This window comes from Nerophis ophidion, linkage group LG03 (assembly GCF_033978795.1).
Source record: "Nerophis ophidion isolate RoL-2023_Sa linkage group LG03, RoL_Noph_v1.0, whole genome shotgun sequence".
NCBI lineage: Eukaryota > Metazoa > Chordata > Actinopteri > Syngnathiformes > Syngnathidae > Nerophis > Nerophis ophidion.
In genome coordinates this window covers 36,659,593-36,679,459 of record NC_084613.1, presented here as the reverse complement: position 1 = coordinate 36,679,459, position 19,867 = coordinate 36,659,593, and the positions used below count along the sequence as shown (strand labels likewise).

Genomic DNA, 19,867 nt, shown 5'->3' with positions numbered 1-19,867 from the left:
AATCCAAAATGGCACTGCTGACGTAGGGAAAAGAGCTGAAGGGCACCTCACTAAATGCAATGCTAAAATCGCTACGAAAGCATGCGACTTGAGGAAACAATGGAAAATTTAGGGAACCTGGAGCGCCAACTGCCAGATCATAGAGCTGAATGGAGGTCTACAAGCAAGAGTCCTAGTTGTCAATGACATCAAGAATCTGGACGAATATCAGAATTCCCAGCAACTACAACAATAATGGAGTCTGAAAGAAAACAATCATTGACATTGGACTACAAAATGACAACGCTCCAAGGGACTACCAAACAAGATGATCTTAACTCAGGTGCATATTTATCTACACTTATAGACATTCAGTGAGCAACACAAATGGTAAACAGGAAAAAATGGAACTGAAAACATTCAGACACATTGATCACAATAGTCCGGAATTAGATAAGGATATAGATCCAGATACCGTTTTTTTCTTTCACACTAGGAATAATTGTTTTTATTACACAAACACCGTTTCCATATTAGTTGGGAAATTGTGTTAAATGTAAATATAAATGGAATACAATGATTTGCAAATCATTTTCAACCCATATTCATTTGAATATGCTACAAAGACAACATATTTGGAACATCCCACAGGTGTGCAGGCTAATTGGGAACAGGTGGGTGCCATGATTGGGTATAAAAACAGCTTCCGAAAAAATGCTCAGTCTTTCACAAGAAAGAATGGGGCGAGGTACACCCCTTTGTCCACAACCATCCATCCATCCATCATCTTCCGCTTATCCGAGGTCGGGTCGCGGGGGCAGCAGCCTAAGCAGGGAAGCCCAGACTTCCCTCTCCCTAGCCACTTCGTCTAGCTCTTCCCGGGGGATCCCGAGGCGTTCCCAGGCCAGCCGGGAGACATAGTCTTCCCAACGTGTCCTGGGTCTTCCCCGTGGCCTCCTACCGGTTGGACGTGCCCTAAACACCTCCCTCGGGAGGCGTTCGGGTGGCTTCCTGACCAGATGCCCAAACCACCTCATCTGGCTCCTCTCGATGTGGAGGAGCAGCGGCTTTACTTTGAGTTCCTACCGGATGACAGAGCTTCTCACCCTATCTCTAAGGGACAGCCCCGCCACACGGCGGAGGAAACTCATTTCGGCCGCTTGTACCCGTGATCTTATCCTTTCGGTCATTACCCAAAGCTCATGACCATAGGTGAGGATGGGAACGTAGATCGACCGGTAAATTGAGAGCTTTGCCTTCCGGCTCAGCTCCTTCTTCACCACAACAGATCGGTACAACGTCCGCATTACTGAAGATGCCGCACCGATCCGCCTGTCGATCTCACGATCCACTCTTCCCCCACTCGTGAACAAGACTCCTAGGTACTTGAACTCCTCCACTTGGGGCAGGGTCTCCTCCCCAACCCGGAGATGGCACTCCACCCTTTTCTGGGAGAGAACCATGGACTCGGATTTGGAGGTGCTGATTCTCATTCCGGCCCTTTCACACTCGGCTGCGAACCGATCCAGTGAGAGCTGAAGATCCCGGCCAGATGAAGCCAACAGGACCACATCTACTGCAAAAAGCAGAGACCTAATCCCGCGGCCACCAAACCGGAACCCCTCAATGCCTTGACTGCGCCTAGAAATTTTGTCCATAAAAGTTATGAACAGAATCGGTGACAAAGGGCAACCTTGGCGCAGTCCAACCCTCACTGGAAACGTGTCCGACTTACTGCCAGCAATGCGGACCAAGCTCTGACACTGATCGTACAGGGATCGGACTGCCATAATAAAACAGTCCGATACCCCGTACTCTCTGAGCACTCCCCACAGGACTTCCCGAGGGACACGGTCGAATGCCTTCTCCAAGTCCACAAAGCAAATGTAGACTGGTTGGGTAAACTCCCATGCACCCTCAAGAACCCTGCCGAGAGTATAGAGCTGGTCCACAGTTCCACAACCAGGACGAAAACAACACTGTTCCTCCTGAATCCGAGGTTCGACTATCCGGCGTAGCCTCCTCTCAGTACACCTGAATAAACCTTACCGGGAAGGCTGAGGAGTGTGATCCCACGATAGTTGGAACACACCCTCCGGTCCCCCTTCTTAAAGAGAGGGACCACCACCCCGGTCTGCCAATCCAGAGGTACCGCCCCCGATGTCCACGCGATGCTGCAGAGTCTTGTCAACCAAGACAACCCCACAGCATCCAGAGCCTTAAGGAACTCTGGGCGGATCTCATCCACCCCTGGGGCCTTGCCACCGAGGAGCTTTTTAACTACTTCAGCAACCTCAGCCCCAGAAATAGGAGAGTCCACCACGGATTCCCCAGGCACTGCTACCTCATAGGAAGACGTGTTGGTGGGATTGAGGAGGTCTTCAAAGTATTCCTTCCACCTATCCACAACATCCGCAGTTGAGGTGAGCAGAACACCATCCGCAACATACACGGTGTTGACAGTGCACTGCTTACCCTTCCTGAGGCGGCGGATGGTGGTCCAGAATCGCTTAGAAGCCATCCGGAAGTCATTTTCCATGGCTTCCCCAAACTCTTCCCATGTCCGAGTTTTTGCCTCTGTGACCGCTGAAGCTGCACACCGCTTGGCCTGTCGGTACCTGTCCACTGCCTCTGGAGTCCTATGAGCCAAAAGAACCCGATAGGACTCCTTCTTCAGCTTGACGGCATCCCTCACCGCTGGTGTCCACCAGCGGGTTCTAGGATTACCGCCACGACAAGCACCAACTACCTTGCGGCCACAGCTCCGATCAGCCGCCTCGACAATAGAGGTGCGGAACATGGTCCACTCGGACTCACTGTCCAGCACCTCCCTCGTGACATGTTCAAATTTCCTCCGGAGGTGGGAATTGAAACTTTCTCTGACAGGAGACTCTGCCAGACGTTCCCAGCAAACCCTCACAATGCGTTTGGGCCTGCCAGGTCTGTCCGGCATCCTCCCCCACCACAACTGCGTGAGCAAATAGTCAAACAGTTTAAGAACAACGTTTCTCAAAGTGCAATTGCAAGAAATTTAGGGATTTCAACATCTACGGTCCATAATATTATCAAAAGGTTTAGAGAATCTGGAGAAATAACTCCACATAAGCGGTATGGCCGGAAACCAACATTGAATGACCATGACCTTTGATACCTCGGACGGCACTGCATCAAAATCCGACATAAGCGGCATGGCTGTGAACCAACATTGAATGACCGTGACCTTTAATACCCCAGACGGCACTGCCGACATCAATCTCTAAAGGATATCACCACATGGGCTCAGGAACACTTCAGAAAACCACTGTCACTAAATATAGTTCATCGCTACATCTGTAAGTGCAAGTTAAAGCTCTACTATGCAAAGCGAAAGCTATTTATCAACAACATCCATAAACGCCGCCAGCTTCTCTGGGCCCGAGATCATCTAAGATGGACTGATGCAAAGTGGAAAAGTGTTCTGTGGTCTGACGAGTCCACATTTCAAATTGTTTTTGAAAATATTTGACGATGTCTCATCCGGACCAAAGTGGAAGCAAACCATCCAGACTGTTATCGACGCAAAGTTCAAAAGCCAGCATCTGTGATGGTATGAGGGTGCATTAGTGCCCAAGGCATGGGTAACTTACACATCTGTGAAGGCACAATTAATGTTGAAAGGTACATACACGTTTTGGAACAACATATACTGCCATCTAAGCGCCGTCTTTTTCATGGACGCCCCTGCTTATTTCAGCAAAACAATGCCAAGGCACATTCAGCACGTTTTACAACAGCGTGGCTTCGTAAAAAAAAAGAGTGCGGGTACTTTCCTGGCCTGCCTGCAGTCCAACCTGTCTCCCATCAAAAATGTGTGGCGCATTATGAAGCGTAAAATACGACAGCCTAGACCCCGGATTGTTAAACGGGGCGGTATAGCTCGGTTGGTAGAGCGGCCGTGCCAGCAACTTGAGGGTTGCAGGTTCGAATCCCGCTTCCGCCATCCTAGTCACTGCCGTTGTGTCCTTTGGCAAGACACTTTTCCCACCTGCTCCCAGTGCCACCCACACTGGTTTAAATGTAAAAATTAGATATTGGGTTTCACTATGTAAAGCGCTTTGAGTCATTAGAGAAAAAGCGCTATATAATTATAATTCACTTCACTTAAACGACTGAAGCTCTACATAAAACAAGAATGAGAAAGAATTCCACTTTCAAAGCTGCAACAATTAGTTTCCTCAGTTCCCAAACGTTTATTTGGTGTTGTTAATAGAAAAGGTGATCTAACACCGTAGTGAACAACTACTTTGGCACATGTTGCAGCCATGAATTTCTAAGTTAATTATTATTTGCAAAAAATAAAATAAAGTTTATGAGTTTGAACATCAAATATCTTTGTAGTGCATTCACTTGAGTATGGGTTGAAAAGGATTTGCAAATCATTGTATTCCGTTTGTATTTACATCCAACACAATTTCCCAACTCATATGGAAACAGGGTTTTCTACGCACAAACAATATAACAAAAACATTAAAATAGACAACAAATTGTCGATTATTCCTTTAAACAGCAGAAATTTGTATGCTAAAGACAACAATGCGAAGCAATTTTTGGAACGATTCAACAAACCCTTCAAAGTTATCGCTATCTCAGAAACATGGATGGATGCTAAAAAAAGAAAAAAGAAAAGATGTTGACCTGTAAGGATATGAACTAAATTATATCTACAGAATCAACAAGAACGGAGGGGGAGTAGCTGTGTATGTGATGAAGAACCTAAACTACAAAATGTAAAAAAATATGTCACTAGCTATTGATAATATCTTAGAATGTGTAACCATTGAAATATGTCATGAAAAAAGCAAAAACGTACTGATCAGTTGTACATACGGATCACCGAAATAAAACATTGATACGTTTGAGAACTGGATTAAGGCTACTTTTACTGAAATCAGTCAAAAATAACCTTCTTTGAGGAGACTTCAACATTGACCTCTTGAACCCTAACAAACAAAAGCCCAAATTACTTTATTGACACAATGTACAGCCTGAGTTTACATCTTAAAATCGCAAGGCCAAGCAGAATCTCAGGACACAGCGCCACACTATTGTTTTGATAACAATATCACAAGTGGCCTGCTAATATCCGACATCAGTGATCATGTGCCATTTTTCATAATCGATGACAGAAACTACAAGAAGAGGAACATTGATGACAAAAATAGTTTTCCAAGAATATGTACAGAACATAGTATGATAGCTATCAAAAATGACCTGAGAAAACAGAGTTGGGACAATATCTAAAGTATAAATAAATAAAGTACTATCTAACCTAATCTACAGTGAAAATGAAGGAGATGATGCATATGGTATGTTTTTAATACCTTTGAGATGCTTTATGAAAAAAAAAAACACTGTCTATTGAAACAACTTAGTAAGAAGCATAGGGTAGCAAATAAAATAGTGGTGATCCAATTGGCTGCGCTGTAAGCGGACTTTTTATGAAAAAAAAAATCAATCAATCCGTCACCAAATGTTTCATAATTATTGCAAACAAGTGCAGTTCCCCTTTAAAAAACAGTTAAATTTCATACCTTCTTCTGTAATATCCCTTTTATACCTCTGCTTCACTTTTTCCTTAAAGACTTGGACTGTTGATTGAAAAACCTCAGCAGCATGTCCGATTTCCAAGGTCTCTGTCTCGGTTTGACGACGGAATGTCAAGCCATGGGTGGCCGACAAGAGTGAACTTCGTCTAGTCACACACATTGAAAATAAATTCAATTGTGGTTGTGTGTGCTTTCCCTGTGTGTAAAAACAGTAACAGACACAACACAGACACAGACATATGACATAATAAACATTTTTGCTTGTTGGGCTTACCTTTGTTGTTTCAGAAAGGCACTTTCACCGAGCATTTGAAGACTTTCTTGATACGATGTGATTATCAGATTTCGAATGGATGCGGCTGTAGGTTACATGACAACAGTATTTGAAATGGTCAGAGGTGGGTAGAGTAGCCAGAAATTGTACTCAAGTAAGAGTACTGTTACTTTATAGATGTATTACTCAAGTAAAAGTAAGGAGTATTCACCCAAATATTTACTTGAGTAAAAGTAAAAAGTATGTTGTGAAAAAACTACTCAAGTACTGAGTAACTGATGAGTAACCTGATTACGGCAACAAATAATGCACAAAATTCAGAGCCATAAATATCTCTTAAGCAACTAAAACAATAATGTATTTAAAATAATAGTACATTAAAATAAAAAAAATTAAGGCACATTGAGCCACAATAACTTAACAGCACCATAGGCTCAATAGGCATTGATTGATTGATTGATTGATTGATTGATTGATTGATTGATTGATTGATTGATTGAAACTTGTATTAGTAGATTGCACAGTACAGTACATATTCCCTACAATTGACCACTAAATGGTAACACCCCAATAAGTTTTTCAACGTTAATCAATTACTTAATAAATGACCAAGTCGAGGTGATCTACCTCATATGTACATATACATACACACACATATCATATACATATATACATACATTTATATATACAGTATATAATTTATATTTATTTATTTTGCCGTTTTTGTTGATATGTTAAAGGTGTTTTAATGAATATACATGGATGTTTAACACATAGATTCCTATCTTTCATGAAGACAAGAATATAAGTTGGTGTATTACCTGATTCTGATGACTTGCATTTTAGTGCTGATAACGTCCACTTTTTCAAATGGAGGAGAAAAAAGTTCCTCCTTTCCGTCTAATACCACATGAAAGTCGTTGGTTTTTGACATCTTATTTGTTCAGCTTCCATATTCGTTTTTATACACTTTACAAGAAATACATTGGCGGCAAACTCCGTAGCTTGCTAGCTTGTTTGCACTGGCTTTCGAAGACTCTTATTTTGTTAGCGCAGGCGCGATGGAGCGGCACTTTTATTGTGAAGACAGGAACTGTGCGATCAGTCTTTAGGCTTTTGACGGGAAGTACGGTAGAAATAAAAAGTGTCTTTTTTCCTTTACACTTTTGATTGATTGATTAAAACTTTTATTAGTAAATTGCACAGTACAGTACATATTCCGTACAATTGATCACTAAATGGTAACACCCCAATACCTTTTTGAACTTGTTTAAGTTGGGTCATGTGACCGCCTGGCTCTGTTTGATTGGTCCAACGTCACCAGTGACTGCATGTGATTGGTGAAATGCAGGCATGTGCAGATCCTACTTTGAAGCTCTGTCATAAACCGAAACAAACATTAACAGATCGATAAAAAAAAAAAAGTAACGAGTAGCGAGCTGAATGTAGATAAATGGAGCGGAGTAAAAGTAGCGTTTCTTCTGTATAAATATACTCAAGTAAAAGTAAAAGTATGTTGTATAAAAACTACTCGTAGAAGTACAATTTATCCCAAAAGTTACTCAAGTAAATGTAACGGAGTAAATGTAGTGCGTTACTACCCACCTCTGGAAATGGTGCATACTATGCCTGGGACATACAGTTGATATTAAACTTATAGTACACAGTAGGGATGTGCCAAAACCGATTTCATGGTACAGGGACAGGTACCAAAATGTATTCTGATACAATTGATAATAAAGGGGCCCGCAAAAATGTCATTATTGGCTTTATTTTAACAACAAATCTTATGATACACTAAACATACATTTCTTATTGCACTCAAAAATGTATTTGGCATTAAATAACATAGTGAACATAGGCCTAGTAGGCAGCTTCTCTTTTAGTAGCAAGTAAACAGGTTACTAAGGCTACTGACATATGCAGTAATGTGATGGGACACAAGTAGGGGATTTCATTTGTTTTGTTTCATTGCCATGCAAGTCTTATGTTGTTTTTATTGCTGTGGATTTTAATTGCATGTTTTTAGCATGTTTTTACACTTTAAAATTGGATTGTATTTTTAATTGCATGTTTTTACATTTTAGAATTTGATTGTCTTTAATTGCATGTTTTACTACATGTGAACTTTGCTGGCATTTTAAGACATTGCCCCTTTTAGCTTGTTGCCCCTAACAACCAAAGTGCCCAATCAGACGGCACGGAAATTGGACGCACCTGTGGAGCATTAGGACTGCACATTTAAAAGGAGAACAGGCAGAGGAAGGAGGAGGGTCGACAGAGGGAATCGACAGGCTTTGCCAGGAGCAGGGAAGAATCGACAGGCTTTGCAGACGCACGCAGGCTGGGAAGGAACCCCCCGGACTACACAGTAGACCCCGCAGGCTACCGGAACGAACCCCAAGACGTCCACAACAGGCAGGGGCAGAGGTAACTCTGCCTCCCAAGTAAGTGCCGTGTACTGTGGATCTGTGGGGACATCCAACTGCCTTGGGCTGTGGGCTTGTGGGCTCGTGCGTTGCACACTGGCTGTGTGGTTCTGTGGACATGGGGCGATTGGGACCCAGAGACCTGCGGCGACCCCCGGAAGCGACCAAGAGGCGGAGCGGGACGGGTACGGCCACATAGGTCCCGCGAGTGACCGGAGACTGGCGAGGAGAGTGGGCGTAGCCAATACGTTGACACGGAACTACAGCAGCGTGTAAGTGTGACCTCAGCCCTGTATAGCGTCTCCGTGGTTTTAAATTATTTTATCCCTGTGGCCTGCCTACGTTTTAATTCTGTGTGCAGGAGAACGCCATGGAAGTGGGCGGAGCCAGGACACTGGCCCACTGCGCCTGTCGTTAATGTACCCTCACCTATAGTATTGGCTACCAATTGGTATTTTAGTGTTGACAACTTCACTGTTTTTAATTGGTATTGTAATGAATTGTGAACGAGCAAAATCATATTCCCTTGTTTTGGGACGGCTGCTTTCACTACTTTGGGTTCTTAATATTTATATTGGTTTTAAGTAACTATTTTATTGGATTTTAATATTCCACCATTCGGGTCCATTACAGTAACATATTTTGCATATCCTTTTGTATTATTTAGTTTGTATTATTTCCCATCTATATTATTATTTACCGCTTGTCCCTCACAATCTAATTGTTAATCTACTGTTAACATCTGCTTAATTTCTGTTTAACATGTTCTATCTACACATATGTGTGAATGCTCACACATGTTTTTCTAATATGGTCCCACATTTTTTCTAATATCCAAAATTCATCTATTGAGTCTTTTTCTTCTTCTTCTCCGGATTTTGCGCGCTCTACCTTCCACATTTTTCATTTGATTCAAACCGTTCCCTCGTCAAACTTGTCAGCCTATTCGGGAATCGCGGGCTTTCATCAACAAATTCCAAAAATTCTGGGACATTTTTCCCATTCAAAATGAATTACCATTTTTCAATCTCACACAATTTCTACATTTTTCAACTGATTAAAACCATTCCATCTTCAACATTGATTGATTGATTGATTGAAACTTTTATTAGTAGATTGAACAGTTCAGTACACATTCCGTACAATTGACCACTAAATGGTAACACCCGGATAAAATTTTCAACTTGTTTAAATCGGGGTCTACGTGAATCAATTCATGGTACAAACCTTGTTTTCATGAGTTGGGAAATTGTGTGAGATGTAAAAATAAATGGAATACAATGATTTGCAAATAATTTTCAACACATATTAATTTGAATATGCTACAAAGACGTAAGCGATGATATTACGGTACTTTGATCCCTCAGGCGGTACTGCAGCAAAAACTGATATCAGTGTGTAAAGGATATCACTACATGGGCTCAGGAACACTTCATAAAACCACTATCAGTAACTACAGTTGGTTGCTACATCTGTAAGTGCAAATTAAAACTCTACTATGCAAAGCGAAAGCCATTTATCAACAACACCCAGGAACGCCACCTGCTTCGCTGGGCCCGAGCTCATCTAAGATGGACTGATGCAAAGTGGAAAAGTGTTCTGTGGTCTGATGAGTCAACACTTCAAACTGTATTTGGAAACTGTGGATGTGGTGTCCTCTGGAACAAAGAGGAAAATAACCACCCAAATTGCAAAGTTCAAAAGCCGGCATCTGTGATGGTATGGGGGTAAATTAGTGCCCAAGGCATGGGTAACCATTAATGCTGAATGGTCCATACAGGTTTTGGAGCAACATATGTTGTCATCCAAGCAACATTATCATGGACGCACCTACTTATTTCAGCAAAACAATGTCAAGCCACATGTTACAACAGCGTGGTTTTGTAGTAAAAGAGTGTGGGTACTTTCCTGGCCCGCCTGCAGTCCAGACATATCTCCAATCAAAAATGTGCGGCGCATTATGAAGCATAAAATACGACAGCGGAGACCCCGGACTGTTGAACGACTGAAGCTCGACATAAAACAAGAACGGGAAAGAATTCCACTTTCAAAGCTACAGGAATTAGTTTCCTTAGTTCCCAAAAGTTTATTGAGTGTTGTTAAAAGAAAATGTGATGTAACACAGTGGTGAACATGTCCTTTCCCAACTACTTTGGCACGTGTTGCAACCATGGCCGGCTCTATGCAGGGGCAAGAGGGGGCAGAGCCCCCTTAAATAAATGTCTTGCCCCCTCAAATCAAAATTTGAGAAAGCAAATTTGAATAAACTCACAAAATTACTACATTACAAGTTGACAAAATTATCTGCACTAGCGGAAAAATCCGCCAAAAAAGGGACACCCACGATATAGTAGTGTCGGCTTCCCTCTCATCCCTCCCTCCGCTGTGCATGTATTCACCATTCCACATTCCACAGGCTGCGCAGCAGACACACACCCGCACACACCCCTCAGCCCTCAGTAAACATACTGTAGCGTTTCCACAGAAACCAGTCGAGAGGCGTAGTACACTTGCTGTCTTTATTGTTAGACACGTAACAGGCTACTGTGGGGCGTAACCACCGCCAAAGGCACATTTATATATCTCTCTAGTATTGTTGTAAACTTATCTCTCGTGCGTCTGTCTCTCTCACTCTAAAACTCCGACCTCTTCACTTCCGCATCCCAGCATGACCAAACTCTCCCTCCTATTCCTCACCCAATCACAGGTAACCCCCAGCATGCAACTCTGAACGTGTTGCCTTCACTGGCACTCTGTAAACTTCACAGAACAATACATGAAACTAAGTACGTGAAAGTTGACACATTAACATTAACATCTCCCCTTAACTCCCCTTCACTAAAATCCAAGATGGCGGCGCCCGGACGGACTGCGACATTGCGGAGCTCTTGCTAAAGATGGAACATTTGGCGGAAATGCCGGACAGTTCTGCAGACTTCATGGCTGGCTCATATCGTGGTCACTCCGTGATCACGTACGACCACCAGACACTTCTGGATATGGACATATCGGGCCGTTTTGGACTGATAGACGCGTGCTTGCTGGACGTGCTGACTAGCACGGGAGTGCTGCAGCGGGTACATCCAGCCGCCTGTGAAGCAGGGGAGTATAGTAGCAGCGGGGGCCGTCTACGGAGCAGACGCCAGCGGTGTGATCGGAAACGCGGATGTCGAGCGGGGCTAAAAACAAAGCAGAAGGCTAATCCCCACAGAACACCACTTCCCTCCATCCTGCAGCCGGATTTAAATGAAAGATGCGAGACTACTGGTCTGGGTAAGGAGTCTGTTAAATTAGAACAAGTTTTTTCTGCTTTGAGTGTTTCAGAGATGGACATGTGTTTTACCGAGGTGGCTAACTATGATGCGTGCAGTTTATCAAAGCAACAAACAAACAATCGGAAAATCCCCGTTACTGAGGTGGCCAACCATGATGCGTGCAGTTTATCAAAGCAACAAACAAACAATCGGAAAATTCCCGTCGTATCAATTCCTAGATATGGTCGTAATTATTCTAAATACACTAGGCATAATAAACACAACATTATTAATATTGCTACTACGGATAATTTGATCAAAAATCAAAAATCAAAAATTCCCTAAAACAGTCGTAATTATTCTAAATACACTAGGCATAATAAACACAACATTATTAATATTGCTACTACGGATAATTTGATCAAAAATTCCCTAAAACAGCCGACTACCTATAATATAGGTTTTTTAAACATAAGATCATTGTCTCCCAAAACGTTGTTAGTTAATGATATTATCAGAGACAACAATCTTAACATCATCGGTCTCAGCGAAACCTGGCTTAAACCAAACGACTTTTTTGCGCTAAATGAGGCATGTCTTCCTAACTTTACACATGCGCATATTGCCCGTCCGCTTAAAAGGGGTAGGGGGGTCGCACTAATATACAACGAAAACTTTAACCTTAGTCCTAACATAAATAATAAATATAAATCGTTTGAGGTGCTTACTATGAGGTCTGTCACACCGCTGCCTCTACACCTGGCTGTTATCTACCGCCCCCCAGGGCCCTATTCGGACTTTATCAATGAATTCTCAGAGTTCGTTGCTGATCTAGTGACACACGCCGATAACATAATCATAATGGGGGACTTTAATATCCATATGAATACCCCATCGGACCCACCGTGCGTAGCGCTCCAGACTATAATTGATAGCTGTGGTCTCACACAAATAATAAATGAACCCACGCATGGCAACGGTAATACGATAGACCTAGTGCTTGTCAGGGGTATCACCGTCTCCAAAGTTACGATACTCCCGAAAGTTAAAGTATTGTCCGATCATTACCTCATAAGATTCGAAGTTCAGACGCATGTTCGTCAAATTAATAATAATAATAACTGCTATAGCAGCCGCAACATTAATACGGCCACAACGACAACTCTTGCTGACCTACTGCCCTCGGTAATGGCACCATTCCCAAAATATGTGGGCTCTATTGATAACCTCACTAACAACTTTAACGACGCCCTGCGCGAAACCATTGATAACATAGCACCGCTAAAGTTAAAAAAGGCTCCAAAAAAGCGCACCCCATGGTTTACAGAAGAAACTAGAGCTCAGAAATGATTATGCAGAAAGCTGGAACGCAAATGGCGCACGACTAAACTTGAGGTGCACCATCAAGCATGGAGTGATAATTTAATATCTTCTAAACGCATGCTTACCTTAGCTTAAGCTAAATATTACTCAAATCTCATCCACCGTAATAAAAACGATCCTAAATTTTTGTTTAGTACGGTAGCATCGCTAACCCAACAAGGGACTCCTTCCAGTAGCTTCACCCACTCAGCTGATGACTTTATGCAATTCATTAGTAAGAAAATTGAAGTCATTAGAAAGGAGATTAAAGACAATGCGTCCCAGCTACAACGGGGTTCTATTAACACTGACACGATTGTATATACGGCGGATACTGCCCTCCAAAATAGTTTCTCTCGTTTTGAGGAAATAACATTAGAGGAATTGTTACAACGTGCAAATGGAATAAAACAAACAACATGTTTACTTGACCCTCTTCCTGGGAAACTGATCAAGGAGCTCTTTGTATTATTAGGTCCATCAGTGCTAAATATTATAAACTTATCACTTTCCTCGGGCACTGTTCCCCTAGCATTCAAAAAAGCGGTTATTCATCCTCTTCTTAAAAGACCTAACCTCGATCCTGACCTCATGGTAAACTACCGACCGGTGTCTCACCTTCCCTTTATTTCAAAAATCCTCGAAAAAATTGTTGCGAAGCAGTTAAATGAACACTTAGCATCCAACAATCTATGTGAAACCTTTCAATCCGGTTTCAGGGCAAATCACTCCACGGAGACAGCCCTCGCAAAGATGACTAATGATCTATTGCTAACGATGGATTCTGATGCGTCATCTATGTTGCTGCTCCTCGATCTTAGCCCTGCTTTCGATACTGTCGATCATAATATTTTATTAGAACGTATCAAAACACGAATTGGTATGTCAGACTTAGCCCTGTCTTGGTTTAACTCTTATCTTACTGATAGGATGCAGTGTGTCTCCCATAACAATGTGACCTCGGACTACGTTAAGGTAACGTGTGGAGTTCCCCAGGGTTCGGTCCTTGGCCCTGCACTCTTCAGCATCTACATGCTGCCGCTAGGTGACATCATACGCAATTATGGTGTTAGCTTTCACTTTTATGCTGATGACACCCAACTCTACATGCCCCTAAAGCTGACCAACACGCCGGATTGTAGTCAGCTGGAGGCGTGTCTTAATGAAATTAAACAATGGATGTCCGCTAACTTTTTGCAACTCAACGCCAAAAAAACGGAAATGCTGACTATCGGTCCTGCTAGACACCGACCTCTATTTAATAATACAACTCTAACATTTGACAACCAAACAATTAAACAAGGCGACACGTTAAAGAATCTGGGTATTATCTTCGACCCAATTCTCTCCTTTGAGGCACACATTAAAAGCGTTACTAAAACGGCCTTCTTTCATATCCGTAATATCGCTAAAATTCGCTCCATTCTGTCCACTAAAGACGCTGAGATCATTATCCATGCGTTTGTTACGTCTCGCCTCGATTACTGTAACGTATTATTTTCGGGTCTCCCCATGTCTAGCATTAAAAAATTACAGTTGGTACAAAATGCGGCTGCTAGACTTTTGACAAGAACAAGAAAGTTTGATCACATTATGCCTGTACTGGCTCACCTGCACTGGCTTCCTGTGCACTTAAGATGTGACTTTAAGGTTTTACTACTTACGTATAAAATACTACACGGTCTAGCTCCATCCTATCTTGCCGATTGTATTGTACCATATGTCCCGGCAAGAAATCTGTGTTCAAAGGACTCCGGCTTATTAGTGATTCCCAAAGCCCAAAAAAAGTCTGCGGGCTATAGAGCGTTTTCATTTCGGGCTCCAGTACTCTGGAATGCCCTCCCGGTAACAGTTCGAGATGCCACCTCAGTAGAAGCATTTAAGTCTCACTTTAAAACTCATTTGTATACTCTGGCCTTTAAATAGACTCCCTTTTTAGACCAGTTGATCTGCCGTTTCTTTTCTTTTTCTTCTATGTCCCACTCTCCTTTGTGGAGGGGGTCCGGTCCGATCCGGTGGCCATGTACTGCTTGCCTGTGTATCGGCTGGGGACATCTCTGCGCTGCTGATCCGCCTCCGCTTGGGATGGTTTCCTGCTGGCTCCGCTGTGAACGGGACTCTCGCTGCTGTGTTGGATCCGCTTTGGACTGGACTCTCGCGACTGTGTTGGATCCATTATGGATTGAACTTTCACAGTATCATGTTAGACCCGCTCGACATCCATTGCTTTCCTCCTCTCCAAGGTTCTCATAGTCATCATTGTCACCGACGTCCCACTGGGTCATTATTGTAACCGATGTCCCACTGGGTGTGAGTTTTCCTTGCCCTTATGTGGGCCTACCTAGGATGTCGTAGTGGTTTGTGCAGCCCTTTGAGACACTAGTGATTTAGGGCTATATAAGTAAACATTGATTGATTGATTGATTAACTCAACCCGTTACAATAAAATCACTGGTTGCAGTATGAAAGTAAAAGAAAAGGAAAAGTTGTCTACATTTATCATATACTTGTTAGGATGGGTGTATTTGTGTAGTCTTATCTGTCATAAACACGTTTATCGTCGCGGACTTTCGGTGCTACGGAGTTCCTTTTTTTTTTTTTTTTTTTTTACAACTTGACGAGAGCGTTGACAGCGGAGGCTCTGAGCAGCAGTGGTTTGGAAGGCAGAGAGCCTCCACTGTCCCTGTAACAAGCTACAAGTCATTTATGATGCTGTTAATGTCAGGAAAAATGAAACATAAGGTATATATCCTGCTTAGCAGTCCTCCTCTGCTGTCCTCTGTTCAGAGCGGAGTCCCTAGCAACGGCCCGTTTTACTTAGCAACGGCCTGGCAATCGAGTGCTGGAATTCTTTTTCTGTTGTTTTTCTTGTAATTTTACATAGTCAACCTTTAATGTTTCAATCTACATTTTGTCATAAACAAATTATAAGATTAATTTGATATGACCAAGACACCTAAAAACAAAAACACAGCCGTTTTCATCAATTTACAAGCAAGTGGGCAACACACATACATTGGAGTGAATTAATTTTGTGCCCAGATGAGTGCCCACATCCACTGCATGTGACAAACTGAAGACAAGTGACCTGTGTCTGACAGACCCCTAAGTAAAGCCCCGCCCCAGGCTGTAGTCCTGTAGTGTTGTTGTTTTTCTTCAAGTAATCACAGCAAGTTTTTTCTGTTGTTGTTCAAGCTTACTCTCTGCTCCAGCTTGCAGCAGCTCACAAAGAGAAAGTCAATGCTCTGTAATGCATCCATTTTTCAGAGTATTTAAAAAGTTTAGTCCTGCTCCTGCATGTAGTAGTAGCAATGATGCTACTGCTAGTACATCAGGGACAGCAGCTAGAAATACTGCACCTTTAGCACCAGCAAGCACTCTTTCTCCTGCACCAGCTCCCTCCATCCCCCCAACAAGCGCTCCCCCAAAGCAGCCTGCTCAGCTACCCAGTGACTTAAATGTCAATGCACCATCTCAGCCAATACTGGGTGGCTACCCAAAGCGTGCATTTGGTACAACAATAAGATCATTCAATCCTGCCTGGTACCGCGCACGACCATGGCTAGAGTATTCTGTGGTGCGAGACGCCTGCTTCTGTTTCCCCTGTCGGAAATATGGCAGCGCTGTTAATGTTTCCCCCCCTGAGGTATTGCCACCTTATTGTGATCAGGGAGTTTGCGTGCCTCGCGGACTTTCGGTGCTACGGAGCTATATCAGCAGGAGCTTAGTCTTCAGGTGGGACACCCAAGTTGGACAGGTCTGAAGGTAGAGGCCTGACAAAGTGCAATCCACTACTCCAGGTTGGGGTTGGACACATAGCTAAAGACCCATTTCAATGGAGAAAGCATCGTTACTATAAGCACAGAAAAAAAAGTGCTGGAGCATGATGTGTACACATGATGCCCCCTTCACATTTCTGACTGCCCCCTCATATAAGCATGCCTAGAACCGCCCCTGGTTGCAGCCATGAAATTCTAAGTTAATTATTATTTGCAAAAAAAAAAAAAAAAGTATGAGTTTGAACATCAAATATCTTGTCTTTGTAGTACATTGAATTGAATATGTGTTGAAAAGGATTTGCAAATCATTTGTTTTCCGTTTATATTTACATCTAACACAATTTCCCTCTCATATGGAAATGGGGTTTGTATTTACGATTTACACAATGTGTCAACTTCATTGGTTTTGGGTTTTGTATGATTTTAAAGTTATGTTCCACAACGTACATAAATGTGCAAAAGTACTGCAGTCATACTACTTATTAGATGTGACAATGTTCTTCCCTAATTGAACTACATTAAATGCTGATGTAAAAAAAAAAAACAGGGTTCCAAAATGTTTCCAAAATGTTTCCAAACGACATCCAAATGAATGTGCAGTATATTTCTACAAACAAAAACAAAAAAATCCAAGAACCGCACAGCATAATTGCCAAGTCTTTTTTCAGGCGCATAATCATTTTTGAATGACCCTGCTCGAGAAACTTGTCAAAGCAGTTAATGAAAAAAGCTATATAAATATAAATCAGAAAAGTGTCCGAAGCAATGTTTAGTTTGTGCCTCTCTAGAAAGGGATAAAATAAACAAAAATGAGGACAGGAAAAGTGCAAAAAATACAGCTGATCTCATCAAGTCAATATTGAGTCACTTTTTTCAATGTCTGCTTATTTCAACAAAATAACATTTTTATTTAAATTACTTACTATTTAGAAGACTGGCTTCATCAGTTGACAAACTTGTAGCAATAACGCAGAAGAAAACCAGGCCAAGCATTGCATAACAGGCCATTCTACAGTATGTGCTGAAGTTTCCAGTAAGTACGACACTAATCTTAAAGGTTGTGTGCAGTTTCTTCGTGCTGTATAAATATGTGGCTAAAGCACTTGCCTTAAAGTCAACAATCCCACGCTGGAGTGACTCTCATTCAGTCTTGTCCTTACTTGACTCATTTAAAAAAACACTGCCTCGTTACCTACTGATACATGAACATCCATCCATCCATTTTGTACCGCTTGTCCCATTCAGGGCCTCGGGGGTTGCTGGAGCATATCCCAGCTGTGCTCGGGCAGAAGGCGGCGTACACCCTGGACAAGTCGCCACCTCATCAAAGGGCCAACACAGATAGATCATATTGCCACTCACATTCACACACTCGGGCAAATTTAGTGTTGTCAATCATGTCAGCATGTCTTTGAAGGTGGAAGGGAGCCGGAGTACCCGGAGTGAACCCACATGATTTTAATTAAACAACAAACACAGTAACGTTATTGTGGTTTCCGGGATGTTTTAGAGCGTTTTTCAGGTGACCTGAGGGACTAAACTTAAAGATAACCAAAAACCAACATATTAACTAAGACGTTTGTAAAATACAAGTTGAAATGGCCAAAATGAAAGTACAAATTCAATCTAATAGGGTTTTTAAAAGCTACAATACAAAATAAACTCAACTTTACACCAAATGAAACCCAAAAAAACAAGCTCTAAACAAATCAGTAGCTGGCTAAAATGGTGGGAAGTTTTTCCTTATTTGACTTCCACAGTCAACATGTGTAATGTGTACATTGCGTCCAAGCAGAAGCAGGTTCAACTGCCAATCAGGGACGCAAAGACATAGCAGAAATGCAATTAGCGATTAGCTTTGTGCGTAGGACGAGCACTTTAAATTTTCCCTGGAGATTACTGTTCCAGTGCAGTCAGTCTAAACCGTCATGGCCCACTTCCAGTTGAGCAGTGTACTTGAAATTCACACTTGACTTGCTGCTGATTCAGCGTTATGAAGGTGTTTGTTTCAGCTGCCAGCTGCTATCTCAATGGTCACCTATACGTTTACTTTGCAAAACATTAATTGAAAACCAAATAATCTATCGGATCAAAGTGGCCATCAGCTAAATTTATAAATGTGATATAAAAATCACTCTCCTTTCTGAGCTGCCACCTTAACGTGGTAGAGGAGTTTGCGTGTCCCAATGATCCTAGGAGCTATGTTGTCCGGGGGATTCATTGCCCCCTGGTAGGGTCTACCAAGGCAAACTGGTCCTAGGTGAGGGATCAGAAAAAGAGCAGCTCGAAGACCTCTATGAAGAACACACACAAAGGACCCAGATTTCCCTCGCCCGGACGCGGATCACCGGGGCACCTCTCTGGAGCCAGGCCCAGAGGTGGGGCACGACAGCGAGCGCCTGGTGGCCGGGGCTGTCCCCATGGGGCCCAGCCCCCTAGGGGGGAAGGAGCCTGAGCTAGTGCATGAGGTGTCGAAGTTCCGGCTAGATATAGTCGGACTCACTTCGACGCACAGCAAGGGCTCTGGAACCACCAGTTCTCTTGAGAGGGGATGGACTCTCTTCCACTCTGGTGTTGCCGGCAGTGAGAGGCGACGGGGTAACGTGGCAATTCTTGTTTCCCCCCGGCTCAAAGCCTGCACGTTGGAATTCAATCCGGTGGACGAGAGGGTAGCTTCCCTCCGCCTTCGGGTGGGGGGACGGGTCCTGACTGTTGTTTGCGCTTGCATGCCAAACAGCAGCTCAGAGTACCCACCCTTTTTGGATTCACTCGAGGGAGTACTCGAGAGTGCTCCCCCGGGTGATTCCCTCGTTCTACTGGGGGCCTTCATTGCTCATGTTGGTAACGACAGTGAAACCTTGAGAGGCGTGATTGGGAAGAATGGCTGCCCGGCTCTGAACCCGAGTGGTGTATTGTTAGTGGACTTTTGTGCTCGTCACAGGTTGTCGATAACAAACACCATGTTCAAATATAAAGGTGTCAATATATGCACTTGGCACCAGGACACCCTAAGTCGCAGTTCCATGATCGACTTTGTAGTTGTGTCATCAGATTTGCGGTCTCATGTTTTGGACACTCGGGTGAAGAGAGGGGCGTAGCCAATTCACCTGGTGGTGACTTGACCGCAATGGTGGGGGAGGATGCCGGACGGACCTGGCAGGCCTTAACGCATTGTGAGGGTCTGCTGGGAAAGTCTGGCCAGGGT

General features: G+C 43.1%; 1 protein-coding gene across 1 annotated transcript in view; it reads right to left on the bottom strand.

Annotated features, from left to right (window-relative positions):
- tpo (thyroid peroxidase) overlaps positions 1–17,750 on the bottom strand; it is a 91,627-nt gene extending 73,877 nt beyond the window's left edge. The window contains exons 1-3 of the mRNA XM_061895058.1: positions 17,586–17,750; positions 5,839–5,923; positions 5,550–5,710 (exon numbers count right to left, since the gene is read on the bottom strand). Coding sequence (XP_061751042.1) covers positions 5,550–5,710; positions 5,839–5,923; positions 17,586–17,670 — 331 coding nt within the window. The 5' untranslated portion in view covers positions 17,671–17,750. The remainder of the gene's footprint in view (positions 1–5,549; positions 5,711–5,838; positions 5,924–17,585) is intronic.
- Positions 17,751–19,867: the final 2,117 nt, after the last annotated feature.